This window comes from Gadus macrocephalus, chromosome 20 (assembly GCF_031168955.1).
Source record: "Gadus macrocephalus chromosome 20, ASM3116895v1".
NCBI classification, from domain to species: domain Eukaryota; kingdom Metazoa; phylum Chordata; class Actinopteri; order Gadiformes; family Gadidae; genus Gadus; species Gadus macrocephalus.
This window is the reverse complement of record NC_082401.1, coordinates 20,095,672-20,110,271: the sequence shown is the minus strand read 5'-3', so window position 1 is coordinate 20,110,271 and position 14,600 is coordinate 20,095,672. Positions and strand designations below refer to the sequence as shown.

General features: G+C 49.3%; 1 protein-coding gene across 4 annotated transcripts in view; it reads right to left on the bottom strand.

Moving 5' to 3' along the window:
• Positions 1-7,633: 7,633 nt before the first annotated feature.
• The window catches only part of gtdc1 (glycosyltransferase-like domain containing 1), a 30,834-nt gene continuing 23,867 nt past the window's right edge, over positions 7,634-14,600 (bottom strand). For 2 of the 4 annotated variants that reach the window (XM_060040438.1, XM_060040436.1), the window contains 5 exons: positions 14,262-14,371; positions 12,717-12,861; positions 9,659-9,729; positions 9,109-9,200; positions 7,634-9,003 (listed from right to left, as the gene is read on the bottom strand). In XM_060040438.1, the coding sequence (XP_059896421.1) occupies positions 8,920-9,003; positions 9,109-9,200; positions 9,659-9,729; positions 12,717-12,861; positions 14,262-14,371 (502 nt within the window). In that variant the 3' untranslated portion in view covers positions 7,634-8,919. Of the gene's footprint in view, positions 9,004-9,108; positions 9,201-9,658; positions 9,730-12,154; positions 12,485-12,701; positions 12,862-14,261; positions 14,372-14,600 lie in introns of those variants that run through there. The other 2 variants (XR_009523451.1, XM_060040437.1) reach the window with 2 other exon arrangements.

Genomic DNA, 14,600 nt, shown 5'->3' with positions numbered 1-14,600 from the left:
TCAGTGCAGCAGTATGGGAATGTGGCCCGATGTGTTTTGGGTCGAAGCGCCAAAGCCAAGCTCTGAGTGTATTATTTCATATAATAAGCAACGGCAGCTCCCATTTATACTTTTTGCCTTTCTTTTTACCCAATTTTGCCCCCTCTTTGTTCTTCCGCTCATGGCAATGGACGCCTGCCTGTCTAAATAGGAACAGAAAAAAAAAAGTACAGTATCTAGGGGGAAGAAAGTGAGTGTGTGTTGGTATGAAATGAAAAGCGTTGCAGTACGGCGTCCCTGCGCTTCTAAACCACCAGGCCCATTAAAAACACACAGCTGAATATGGCAGCATATTGATAGCATATGACCGTGTCACTTGAGGACAACTCCCTTTTTGTATTTTCATTTGTCGGTTTGGATTTTTTTCCTCTCTCTCTCTCTCTCCCCCCCCCTATCAGGAACACTGGGGAACAGGGAGCGACGGTAAAATAAATAATTAAGACAAAAGATATAAACAAGTAAATACAAATAGAAAAAAGCTAATGTGCAATCGGCATCTGGCTGGTCCAATTACGACACCTTCAGTGCTTCCACCTCATCCCGGGAGTCTTCGTCTTCCTCTGAAGCTTCGTGGTGCAAGAAAATAATAAAAAAATGTGGCTGGCCTGTATTTAAAAATGCATCTTTCAAGTCCTGCATTTTTAAACAACCCTGAGATACAGGGTGACAGTCGGGACGGGATGCCTTTGATGTGTCGCAGTTCCTTTATCACAGCTGCAAAGGCTTTTTTAGTATTTGCCTTTGATTGTATGTATATTCTATTTAGTTTGTTTCTCTCTCTCTCTGTCTCTCTCTGTGTCTCTCTCTCTCTCTGCCTACAAAGTGGGGTGAACGAAACATGGACATCAATTCCTTGTATGTTTAATAGTACAATTGTTTGCAGTTCAAGTCACCGTGGGGTACAACAAAGAAAAACTGCAGCCCAAACAAATTGGGAATGTGTGTATGCACATATAACAGCCGCATGCCTTCGTGTGTGTGTGTTTGTGGACGGGTGTGTATCGCCACGCGTGCATTCCGACCGCCGAAGCGAGCCACTGAGACCTTGCGAGGACGTGTTAATAAAGCCGTGTTTGGTGATGGAAGGATCTGGCGTGGCACAACAGGTACTCCTGCAGACTAGAAGAAACCATCAGATGGAAAAGGAGAAAAAAACGCAGGACACCACCACTTCCTTATCCATTATCCACATGCGCACATGTGCATTAGCATAAACACATTTCCCAGACCGGTGTCTTTTGTTGTTTGTCGTTCTGTTAGTTTGTGGTTCGGTGCTGGAGGTGTTGTTTCAGCCTACAATCAGACCGCCGCAGAGCCAAGAGGATGGAACCGGCCTCGCCCCTGATGCGTGAAATTAGCGCCGCTGTTCTTTGGTGATAATCCACCGGTTTCCAAAAAGGCCTCAAACCAGCATTTTTTTTGCCTCACTTTTAAAAAAGAAACTACACTCCTTCCCCCCGTTTCTGCGGTTTCGCTCACGCCTAACTCTCTGCGTACAGTCGCGCCCCCGTGTGTTGCCCCGGCGACGGAGGTTTTTGTTGACCCGAAAAGAAAAGACAATTCCCGTTTCAGTATGCACAATATGGTCGACAAACACGCCGAACCAGCAGAAGCTGGATCATTTTGTTTGCCGCATTCATTTCTCTTGTTTGTTTACCCTTTCCCCCCGCAGAAAGAAAATGACATTCGCCCTGGACACGGGAGGAAAAAAACAAAAGACTGGGCTAACCGTTCCTTTCTTGGATGGGTGGAGTGGGGAGGTGGGGTTGGGGGGGGGGGGGGAGGGGTTGAGGAAGTGTGCTTCCCTGTGAGGCTGAGATGAGTGAGCAGGCCGCGGCTCAAGGCTACGCAGTCTAGTCATCCACCACCTCCAGCTACCACCGCGATGCGCCCCATCTAGCAACCTCACACATTAAGCCCTGAACCGCCTTGCCTCCTATTGCACCCTGGGCGAACCGAAACCAAGGGGGGAAAAAAGGCAGAGGAAAAAAGGAAAAGCTTTAATTACGGGAGGGGGAGAAAAATGATTCTCACTCGACTCCGTTGCAAGGAGGAGCGGAATAGGGGATGACAACGGGCTCCGAACGCGACGCCCAAAACAGGCAAAGCCGCTCACGCACGGGTGCGTCGCTGGGTCGACGCTCGTAGGTTCTGCCACGGCTGCTCAGTGTACTCGGTACTAGTGCCCTAGAACCTTCCTCAGGAGGAAGAGGAGGAGGAGGAGGGAGGGAGGAGGAGGAGGAGGTGGAGGAGGAGGGAGGGAGGCCCCTGGAAGCAATACAGTACAGGGCGAAATGTTAGAACACAGATAGCGAGCCGCGAACGTGTGCCCCCTTATCAGTGTCTGGGAGGCACCGAGAACAACTGCACGGTGAATTAACAGAAAGGAGGGTGGGGCAAACAAACCTTAACTCGCAGCTTTCAAGATAAATTAAAGAAAAATGGAAGAAAGAAAAATAAATCACTGGGGGATTTTTCAGCTGGGAGTGAACCCGAGACAAACAGTTGGGTGGTGGTGGTGGTGGTGGTGGGTGGGGGGGGGGGGGGGGCGTCTCGGAGTGACACGTTCAAAGTCAACAAACACTACAGCCCTAAGGTATGAAATATTAAACGCTAATGAACATACCACACACACACACACACGCGCACACATGCAATATACATCAATCCCCCCCCCACACACACACATATTTAGTACCTAGATCACAAACAAGCACGTAGGCTGCAGTCAACACCGGCAGCTCTGCGCGACACCCGGACTATTTAAAGCAGCATCAATTAACAACCCAATGAAACTGTTTAATGCATTCACTGTTTTATGGACTTCACAATAAAAGCTTTATGAGCGGGGCTGGCTGTTTTTTTTTATATGTGCCTGCAAACCTGGAGGCTCTTGTTGGGGAGGTTTACCGTGTCCCTGGGCCGTGACCTGGCTCGGGGGGGCCCGGGGCCAGAGGACTATCTGTGGTGACATCGACTATTAAGGTACGGATCAGCACACATTCAATGTTTTGACTGTTTTTCTTCGCCTCACACAGCTGGCTCCACTCTCGCTAGGTAGGTAGCTGGAGCTTAAGGGAGTGTGGGGGGGGGGGGGGATATGTGTGTGTGTGTGTGTGTGTGTGTGTGTGTGTGTGTGTGTGTGTGTGGGAGGGGGGTGATGGTGAGGGGGGGTATTGGCGGCTCAGATCGTCTTAAGGATTCACTAGAGTACGTGTCACTCAAATACACAGACACTCTCACACACACACACACACACACACACACACACACACACACACACACACACCCAGGGTGGACCCTGGCGACGCTGGGCTAATGTGGTCACAGTGTGACCCACTTAAACAATGACCACTCTCCAAATCGGCAGCATGTTGAGTACATCATCTGTGGTGGCTTGCGTGTGTGTGCGCGCGTGTGTGCGTGTGTGTGTGTGTGTGTGTGTGTGCGTGGTGGGGGGGAAGGGGGCGGTGCAGCAGCATCTGCAGGGCTCTCGTATTGGCACTGTTTCACATCACTTTCGCCATATGTGTTAATTTCTCTTTCTGGGTAAAAGCCTTCTGTGTACCTTTGGCTGCGACTCAGCTTTCAAACCCCTACAGAACCTCCGACCACACCACCACCACCACCACCACCACCACCCCCCTCCACCCTTCCCACCCTCTCATACGGGATTCAAATAAACGTATTCATGATGCTCCCGATGCACGGCGCATAACTCAACTGTTCTACAGGAACTCTTTAACCCCCTTGTAATATTTAGCGCAGTCCCGACTACTGTGCTCCTGCTCGTCAGTAATGTGTTCGGAGGAACGTTCTCACAGTTTAACGTGAACTTATGTCCTCCTGGTCCGAGCTCCGTGAATTAACACGGAGGCAGACGGGGGAGAGCTGAACGACGACGGTCAAACAAGGGAATCAATGTAAGATGAATGTGTGTAATATTAAAGCCGTCACGCAACATGACAGGGACGTAACAGCGTTATTAGACCCTGATTTATTACGCCGGTGACCCTAACGTGTCCACTGAACGGTCGGTTGGTTAAGCTAGGGCCATGCTTCCAGGGAGCAGGCAGCCTACTGCCTATCCTTAACTGTTCCAACGGCTGATAGCTTCAATGGATTGCCGTCTAAGCTGTGATGAAATTGTAAATGATTACCTGTAATTGAATATGGGTTGATACACTGTATACTGTTTTAATACTAATAAAGGCATAATGTGCTGTGCTATTCCTTTCATTATGATTTAACATTATTATATCATGTACTATGCAAGAATGATAGTGCAAGATGTTCTTTGGACCATATTGAATACAGTAAGATTCGCCTGAAGAAGTTCGAATTCTCTCTCATTTGTGCATAACAAAGGGACGTGTGTCCTGCATACGGAAGATAGATCAAGATTTTTTATTATCAGACAAGTTTGACAACACATATTTGTTGTAATTATTCATCAAAGTGACCCCATTTGTACCAGCATTCTAACCTTGATGAAATAAAGTACTTATTTATTTATTCGGTCTTCACAAATGGCGCCCTTAATTTTCCTCTTTCCAGAAGAAATCTGCAGCGTCCACCGCAGAAAATGCCTGGTCTCTGTTGTAAAGGACACTCACTGGATTGGTTAAACATAAGGTTGTCCTGGCTTATTATCCACATGCGTTTTGGAATTGGGACTAATCACTTTGACCTTACTTCACCGTAACGCTCCAAGACATTTTCTAAGGTGGTTATAGACCTCTGTAGTTCGTTATTCAAACAGGACTAGAAGGTACTTTTTCGGTATGAATCTTCTGAAAAGGTTGCCTCGGTTTCCATTGCAGTCAGAACTTCTGAAAAAACCCCAACATGAAATGGTTTTCATATGTACGGTGGGGCCATAATGTACCGCTCGGGGCTTTTCCTGAGGTTGACGTTGGCCTCTCGGTTGCGTCTCTGATGAGCTTCCTGTGGTCAACCGTCTTCTATACCGTCATCCATTTTGGATCTGTGGTGCTATTTTTCTTTTGCATCATGATTATGGCCTTTACTTTGTTCCCCCGGTATATACGGTGTATGTTTAAATAGACTTGTGTTCAGTTTTCCTTTCCCAATTTTTACTCCAATGATATTTTCAATGAGACCTTTGAGATCTGCACGTTGGCCAGAGTACAGTGCAGTGAAACAGTGTTTTCACAAAGAAAAAGGGTGGGGAGTTCTTTGGTCTAACCTTACACTGAACCATCTGATCACATGTGTTATATATCTGGGCTGTGCTAATGAGCAAATCCAGATAATTAAAACTACTTTTACTTTCTGAAGCTGCCGTCTTTAGTTTGGTCGGTTCCTTTCTCACAGATATAATAAAAAAAAGGCTAAATAAAGCCAAATAAAGCCCAGACTTAGACAAATGAAAAGCCTTAATTAAATAAGTGGGCACATTTACAGACGACCATATAGAAAGTACATCGTCGACCACCAAACCCATAAAAACGATTCCAAAGCCTTTGATACCTTCTATTTCAGATGAGTACTTCCTTTTGTTATGTGCTGGATCAAATAATAATCCTCCACACTGCTCACATACAGCATTTCGCTTCCGACACACCACAGACAATGCTTCATCTTACTCTCACACACTCTGCGCGATGCCGCGCAAGTTTGCTGCGGCGTGTCAGCCACGATACGCACACATGATGTGTAGCTGCAAGAGGCCGCACACACACACACACGACGCGCTGCTACACACTGCTTTGAGGCCCCTACTCCGACGCGCCGCCGTCCGCTCAGAGCACAACGGACCCTGACACACTTTTGCTAAGCACAAGGCGGGGAAAATTGCATTAACGCCGGCAGGCCGTCTTGTGCCCACCAGGTGGAAGGGAATGACCCGGGGGGGCCGGCATTGCTCAACCCCTTTGCTCAAGCCGCGGGGGATCCCGTTGGTCCGCTGCCGGAGATGGTAACCGCGTTAGAGGTAAACTGCACTGATGGCTCCCGCTTTTGGCGCAGCTCCGTTTTTTCCTGTGCAGGGATTTTCCATTCGTTTTTTCCTTTTGCGTTTCCTTTCGCCAATCTAGTGCAGGCCGTCGCGGGAGGCTCTGCTGCTGAACGTGAGCCTGTCTTCTGTATGGGAACAAGGGGAGCACGCTTGGGACCCCCCCCCCCCCGAGAGAGCATACACCTGATGGTCTTATGGAAAACCATGTGAAGGGTTGGCAACTGTCTGCAAAAAAACAAACCGTGCATTTGCATAAAGGAAGTGTGAATGCCCCCATACCCCTTCTGCTGGCGCGGCGTGCTCGCAAAGTGTACTCTGGCGACCAACCGCACCCTTTCATTTCGGATCGGTTGGGGTTTCCTGTCTGTATAATCAAAGTGTCACAGAGCATTTAGCGCTCTCGCCAAACAGCGGGGAGTCACGGCGAGTTTGAATGTTAATAAAGCCAAACAGTATCAAATAAACCAGATAAACGCATGCTGGAAAGCTCACTCTCTTCCCCCCCCCCCCATTTTGGGGTGTAGCGGAGTGAAAAAACAGACACAACATAAAGTGGTTTCTCTGATGTTAACTGTGGACTTATCGCTGTCCATTATTTCCTGCGCTCCAGTTCAACTGGAGTGCTCTCGCTTGCTCCGTTTTCTCCGCCCAAAACAATGAAGACGTCCCCCTACGAACGCACTCAGCGACGGCCGTACCGGCGGCTCTAACGGTACGCTAGGCGGCATGGGAAACGCCGGGTGTAGCTGCTCCGCCCCCACACACACGCACACGCACACGCACACACACGTTACCTCAAAGTCCATTAATAACCAGGATTGGCACCCCTCCAGTACCCAGTATTGCCCTGCAAACACACACACACACACACGCACACACACACACACGCATCAAAACATGTGCATAATGGAAAGGATTCTAATTCAAAACACACCGACTCTGGCTTTCCTCAGGAATCTCCTTCCTGCCTCTCTCTCTCCCTCTCCCTCCCTCGTCTTAAGCTGCTGCCATTCTGCTGCGGATGCGTTCTTGGCCCCGCATCTCCGCCGCCGCGGCAGATCACGGCGCGGCGTTAAAAGATAAAGACAACAGTGGACTAATATCGCCGCCAGCGAAACCCAAGAAGGAGTGCTGCTTAGAAATATGGAGGGTGCGGGGGTTAGGGAGTAGGACGAGGGAGCATCCGTCAGGGGAAACAGATCCGGTTTACAATCGTGTTGCTAACCTATACACCTTTTTCTTCCTCTCTCTCCCTCTCTCTCTCTCTCTCTCTCTCTCTCTCGAAATGTGTGTTCGTGCTGAACAGAACCGCCAACAAGATTCTTTTTCCCTTTTTTTCTTTCTTCTTTCTCCTTCTATCCTATCGATAATTTACATTTTGGAAGAACATCCACACACTCTCTTAGCTTGTGGAAACGTGGGCAGGAGAGAATGTCTCCTCCGTCTCCCATCAGAACGGGAGATCAAAGCCTGTATCTCCTGCTAGCATTGCACTGATTCACTGATGTACAATGAGCTGTATTGCATTAACTTTCCCTTCAGCATTTTCGTCTTAAGTGCCCTCAAAGAAAATGGAAATCGGATTCACTTTTCCGTGTATAAAAAAAAAAGAGATCTGCTTAGAATGTTTATTTTTTCATCACATGAAGGGGGGAGAAAAAAGCCCAGTTACCATCCAGATGGTATACATAGAGGAAATGTATAAAAATGATAAAATTCAGAAAAATGAGTTCTTCAAAACTTCGGGACTTCAAACAACCGCTCATTAGCTGATCCCTAGACGGTCTTAAGGTCTGCTCACGGGCGCCCTTCCAGAATGTTCCGGGCTCAGACCTGGCAACCCAGGTGGAGAGGCATGGAATAGCATGTCAGGCCACAACTTGGCTGCCACTCTGTCCGTGTGGTAAGAAGGGGGGAAAAAAGACACACACACACTCACACACAATCTATACACACACTTACTCTCTCCACATATACACACACAAACACACACCCACACACGCACAATACGGACGCTACCAGTCTCTCCATAGACACACACACACACACACACACACACACACACACACACACACACACACTAAACACACACACACACACACACACATTTACTCTCCACATATACACACACAATGCCGACGCTTACAGTCTCTCCAAACACACACACACACACACACACACACACACACACACACACACACACACAAAACACACACCACACACAAAACACACACCACACACACGGACCCCAGCCTGACGTCTTCCACCAGTACAAAGGGTGAAAAACGAACACAACCGGATATATGAAGTGGCACAGCCTATGGAAGACATGAAAGCTTTTTACACGTCCTCTGTCCCCCACTCGCCCGCCCTCAACCTCCCCCAAAAACCACACAGACATAAAAGAGACTCTCCCCAAAAGAGAGCACGTGAAGATGAGGAGGGTAGGGGGGGGGGGGCGGCGGTGGTGGGGTGCGTCTACAGGTCCCGACACAATGTCTCCAGCCGCCGCCGAGTGTGTGTGAGGGGGGCTGGCTTTGATTTGGAGCAGGGAGAGGTGCCTGAGACAGTGTGTCTGCGACGGCTCCGCCACAGGTTTGCGGCGGCGGGGGCCGGCCGCGGCCCGTGGCTGCGTGTCAGGCCATGACGCCGTGGAACCCCAGCGCCACAAAGTGCCCTCGCAGACTGCGCGTCCCATCGCCAAGCCTCTAAATCCAGCTCGCCCTCGCCACTAATGGAGTCCCGGGTAGAAAAAAAATAAAGGAGGAAAAGGAAAAGAAAAGAAAAAATGAGAGAAACCTGCCGGCTCTTTCTTGTTCTTATTCGTCTTCTGCTTCTTTAAAAAACTTCACATCTCCCCCAAACCCACCCGAGCCCACCTCTTCCCTCTCCAGCCTTGGTCAGGGTTGGGGGTCCGCTGGTGGCGCAAGTAGGTCGGCAAAACCTTGCTGTAGCACGTCCCAGGAGTAGGCTGCGGTGTCCACCTAGACCGGGAGACCAACACAGGCAGGGAGTTTAGCATGTGTGTGTGTGTGTGTGTGTGTGTGTGTGTGTGTGTGTGTGTGTTCGTGTGTGTCTGTGTGCTCTACCTGGACGTGGTGACGGCGGGCCAGGTCTGGTCTCTTGCACAGTCTCTGTAGCTTCTTGCACAGCTGCTCAGGTGTGGAGTACAGATACTCGGCTAAGGAGGATAGATATATATATATTATATATGAAAAAGTAAAAACAGATGTTAACGCAAGTTCACCAAAGTATATGCAAATGTGTGCGACACGCAGACGCACACACACACATTTTTGTTGAAACAAAACCTCAAAGCCCAAATCGAGATACAGCTCACTTTTTTACAATTAAAAATACATATCACACTGAACTGGAACAGGTTTTACATAATTGAACCGGCATTCTTTTTTCAGATTCACATTCTTTATGCAAATCTTATTGAAGAGAAAGAAGGAGCCAGTTATGGCTTTACAACAATCAGGTAAAATTAGGCCATGATGTTTCGCTCATCTGTCCCTAAACCAGAAAGACAACCCAGCCAAATAGTTGTCAACCTATGGCTTCTCATGAGGAATATATCACCTTTAAAAAAGGTAAACAGTTGGAATACCAGGGTTGATAAATGATTCACTGTACCTGGAAATATCTCTGGATACACCAACGCGTTAGGACATAATGGATAGCAGCCACAGTGGACTGCTTCTAACCTACAAGGCCCAGGAGAAGGAGAAATCCATTGGGAGAAACGTGTCAGTATAGGGGACAAGATGTACTGAACTTCCTGCAATAAAAAAAAAAAGCTTAAATAAATGGTAACGCTGCCGGCTGATAGCGGCAGTGGAGACGTACGTTCTTGTCGCCATTGTGGCGCCGTTCATCATTGCCTTCTATTCTACGACAAATGAGCTTCCGGAGACGGAGAAAGGGAGTCCATCCGGAGAACATTTCCCCCCCCCCGGCGATGTGGTTTAACGTATAGCGCTCTCGTCCTGTCCTCGCGTCGAACGGAGAGAAAGACACCTCATTTACGGAGAGCGACTGCATTGTACAACCTACTGCTGTCACACAGAGAGGAGACGGGCAAAGTCCTAATAGCGTATTAACACATTGTAAAGAAGCAGTAAGTAGGCAACAATGTGAAACTTCTGCATGTGCCCCTCCGCTCCAGGGCGGACTCCAGTTGTCCCCATCACATTGACCGCCATAGCAGTCTACACGCACACACACTCATCCAATCCTATTTCTATATAAATAAAAAAAACGTCACAGCCGTTATTTCACAATTTCACATTGCGAATTCTCAGCGTGTAACCGATGCACAACACGCTCGCTCGCGGTGACCTCAGCGCCATAACCGCCACCGACAGCAACACGTTCCGAGTCAAACACAACACGAGACGCAACAGTTTGCCGGACAAAGGCAGTTGCTCACCAAACGACAAATTAACACATTCGTATTGCCCTCCCCCCCCGGGGGAGTAACAATGTGCTGCGAATCAAGCTAAATCAGAGGTAGGGCGAGTGCAAGAAACCCCCAATGGCACAATGCACGAAAAAGGGGCGATTATTAAGGTCAACTCCATTCCAGTGGCGTGATGTGTAAGCGTGCAAATGGTTATCAGGCTTTTCATCTCAAATATAATTAGCTGATCATTTTCGCCGGGGCTAAATGACTTCATCACTGTGGGGCATGAATCGTGGGCCGCTCACATTGCCTTGCACATAATTAATCAGATTAGCGCCAAACTCTGCCGTAATGAGGACGGGAGACGGTGGTGACACTCCAGCCGCGGCGGGCAGAGTGTGGCGGCGGCGGCGGCGGCTGGGGGTCTTCCTCAGCCACGGCTGCTCTCCGGCGGGGGTTTGGATGTTTACATCCGGGGCGAAGGGGACGACGACGACGACGACGTGTGAGTGGAGGGGAGTGTGGGGCGCGGGGGGGGAGAGAGAGAGAGAGAGACAGCAGCCAGCCGGTTGAGGAAATTCCTTTTGACAAATAATGCAATCCACCTGAGATGGCGGGACGCCTTGTGTTGACGTTGGAGCGCTGGGGTGTCGCCATCTTGTTCTGCTAATATCAATATTTAGATGCGTTTGTGTGTCACTGTGGCTTCAAAAGGGAGCACCTACATGAACGGGGGGACGTGAGCATCCTTTACGCACGCACTCACGCACACACGCACACACGCACACACGCACACACACACATATATATACATATTAGACACACGGCAGAACCCCTGTGTTGACTTAGCCGAGCGTGGTGGGTGGGCTGTGTGCCTCACTCCCCCTTGGTTTGGGATCAAAAGAAGGAGGAACATCACCGTAGGAGCCTTCCGCCCCGCTGGGAAGGCTCCTACGCTAACTCAGGACAGTCTTTTCCCATCCCGTAATGAGCACACGACGTAATTATCGCTCTGATACAGGGAGGAGGGGGGGTTTCACCGTGTTTTTCTTTGTCTGGGAGATGAAAAAAATAAATAACATTGTTTATTTATTTACTAGTGAGTAAATATTCCAATCCACGACGGGTACCGATTGGTGAGTTGCAGGGGAACTTGATTGATGCCAATGTTTTCAAGTGATGGTTGTTGCACCACCACTGGGTACACTCAAAGTGCGGTTCCTGTGAGTGATGAGTCCAACATTGAAGTGTGAGGACGCATCAGGTAGCACGCAGATGTTGGGAGGACCTGAAGTCAGACATTGGCCGGTCCTGAAAGTTGTTTTTTTTGAGTAGCACTCAAAAATAACTAAAGCAATACCCACTGCCTACAGGTTAGCTGCTAAAGCAGAAGCAGCTGACCAAAATACCACATTAGAACACTAAGCTAAGGACAAATACCACATTAGAAGGCTAAGCTAACGGCTCAGCCTGCCATGTAGGCCCTACTGAATACCCCCTCCCCCTCCCCCCCCCCCCCCCCCCCCTGACCAGACACCAGACACACACACACACACACACACACACACACACACACACACACCAACAGACCTGGCACACGGGAGGTCCGTGGCCATGACTGATATACAGCCGGGGGCTGGGGAGCATTGCAGTCGGTTTGACGGGGGTGTGTGTGTGTGTGTGTGTGTGTGTGTGTGTGTGTGTGTGTGTGGGGGGGGGGGGGGGGGGGGGGGGGGGGGTCCGGGGGCGGGAACAGGGATCGGTCGAGGCGGTCCCCCCCTGAATCCCGGGAATGCACACGTGGACATGGGACACTGGACCAGGACCAACAGACAACAGGACCGGTAGCCAATTGAGCGCGGGCGGCAGCTGACGAGCAGATGTGTGAGCGGTGGGCTGGCTGTGATTCTGCCGATCATCGTGTTCTTAGGCTGCTGCTGCCGCTTCACTGTGAGGAACCCCTCTTCAAGTTACCGAGACTAAACCCCTCTCTCTCTCTCTCTCTCTCTCTCTCTCTCTCTCTCTCTCTCTTTGAGGTCCTGTGGCGCTTCTTCAAACTTCTGGCGTGATGGAATGGATTTGGTTATCTTTATGAGTACAGTTCATCATCACTAAGTGCCAGATCGATATATTCAGAACCTCAAATTAACTGATCCCAGTGATCGTCCCCATTTTATTCTCTCACACACACAAACACACAAAGAAGACACCCTAATCTAATAACGTAGCATGAACGCACCATCACACACCTTCACCCGTTAGAAAGAGAGGAACCTGGGGCGCACTCACATGGCCACGCCGAAGAACTCGTGCTTGGCGGTGGAGACCACCACGTCGGCCTGGCACAGGGCGGCCAGGTAGTCCTCTTTCCTGGGCAGGAAGCCCCAGTGCAGCACATGGGGCTCCAGCTGGCCCCGGGCCTCAGCAAAGATCTCTGGGGACAAAGAACCACAAGAAAGGGTGAGACACACCAGTGGGTTCAGTTCAGCCGACGGTTGGACTTTGTCGTTTCTTTGCGTTTTGATGATCGCGGTCTTAATCACATGATTGGATACGCAGTCGATTGAGTGAAGCGCCAGAGGAGCCAGGAGAGGCACACACCCGAGTCCGGTGTTTGGTTCTCGGGGGCGTTTTTATGACTCAGGTCCCGTCGACTGAGGCCAATTAGGTTGCCACTCTGGGAGACGCTGTTTAATGGAGAATAAAATCAATGAAATAATGCAACTCAAACTAATGTCATCGGCGAGGCCATCTGCTGTGACATTTTGGATTTTTTTAATGAGTTCCATATTCGCTTCCCTCGCTTGGAAAGTGTTGCGCTTAGGAGGACACACACTGTACGCAAATGAAAAGTGTTGTCTGTGTTTGTGTGTGTGTGTGTCTGGGGTTAAGACAGGGAGCAAGATGAGAAATAGTTTGTGGACAAATAAGGGGAAAAAATATGTTTTTCCCATCCTAATTTACAAACAGGGTTGCAAAAGCCAGTAGGACAATCATCCGTTTTTTATAGATATGTGGCTAGAGACATCGCAATAAGCAGCAGAGAAAAAAAAAAGCAGGTATTGCCGGGGAGGGAGGGTGAAAGGAATCAATACGGTGACCCTATTAAGAAAATCAAAGTAGATTAAAATTGTCCTAATGTAATTGCCTTCCGAGCAATCATAAACGTAATTACAAAATATGAGACAAAATTTACGGTCGCCCCCCCCCCCCCACCACCATCCCCCTCCTCCCTGTTTATGCTTCTATAAAAGTTAACGTTGCAATATAAGAGAGTGTGTTTCCTCCTAACACAGTCCCCGCTCGGAGCCGCGGATCGGCGGGTGTGTATTAATTAACTTAGCACCGAGCAGTAAATACACACGAGCGTCCCAAAGTCATTATAGCATCATCAGTTGCGAGTGGGGAGTGTGTTTTATCAATTAAAATGTGACCTGCGGGGTGGGACGCGCTGGCCCGCGGGGTGACCTGTACCCCTTACATCTAAGTCAACAACCCAGAACACTTAGACGCATCCACCTCAAAACGCCGATGGCGCGACTTCGGAAAAGGTGAGAGAAAAGTCATCAAGTTGCGCTGTTACCTCTGCCATCATCATCATCATCATCATCATCATCATCATCATCATCATCATCATGTAGCATGCAACCCTGTGGACTCCGCTCGAACCTGTTAAAGAAGCATTTCAGAGTGTGTGTGTGTGTGTGTGTGTGTGTGTGTGTGTGTGTGTGTGTGTGTGTGTGTGTGTGTGTGTGTGTGTGTGTGTGTGTGTGTGTGTGTGTGTGTGTGTGTGTGTGTGTGTGTGTGTGTGTGTGCGTGTGTGTGTGTGTGTACCTGGCACATCAGTGAAGGTCTCCCCCAGGACGGAGAGTTGAAAGGCCAGGTTTCTCTCTTTGAGCTTCAGCAAGGTCTTGAAGAAGAGCTCGGGGTCTTTGTCGTGCTCCCTTACACCCCACAACACACAAACAGAATCCATGTTGGTTTGATGTCACATGTACACACACACACACCTTAGATGAATACACATAAAGGCCAGTGAGAGGGTGAGATGGAAAGATGGTGGCCACAGGCCTTCACTCCTGGTCTGAATATACCCAGCCACACGCGTATGCACACACACACACACAAGCCCAAACCCCCACACATACACACACACACACACACACAAAGAGG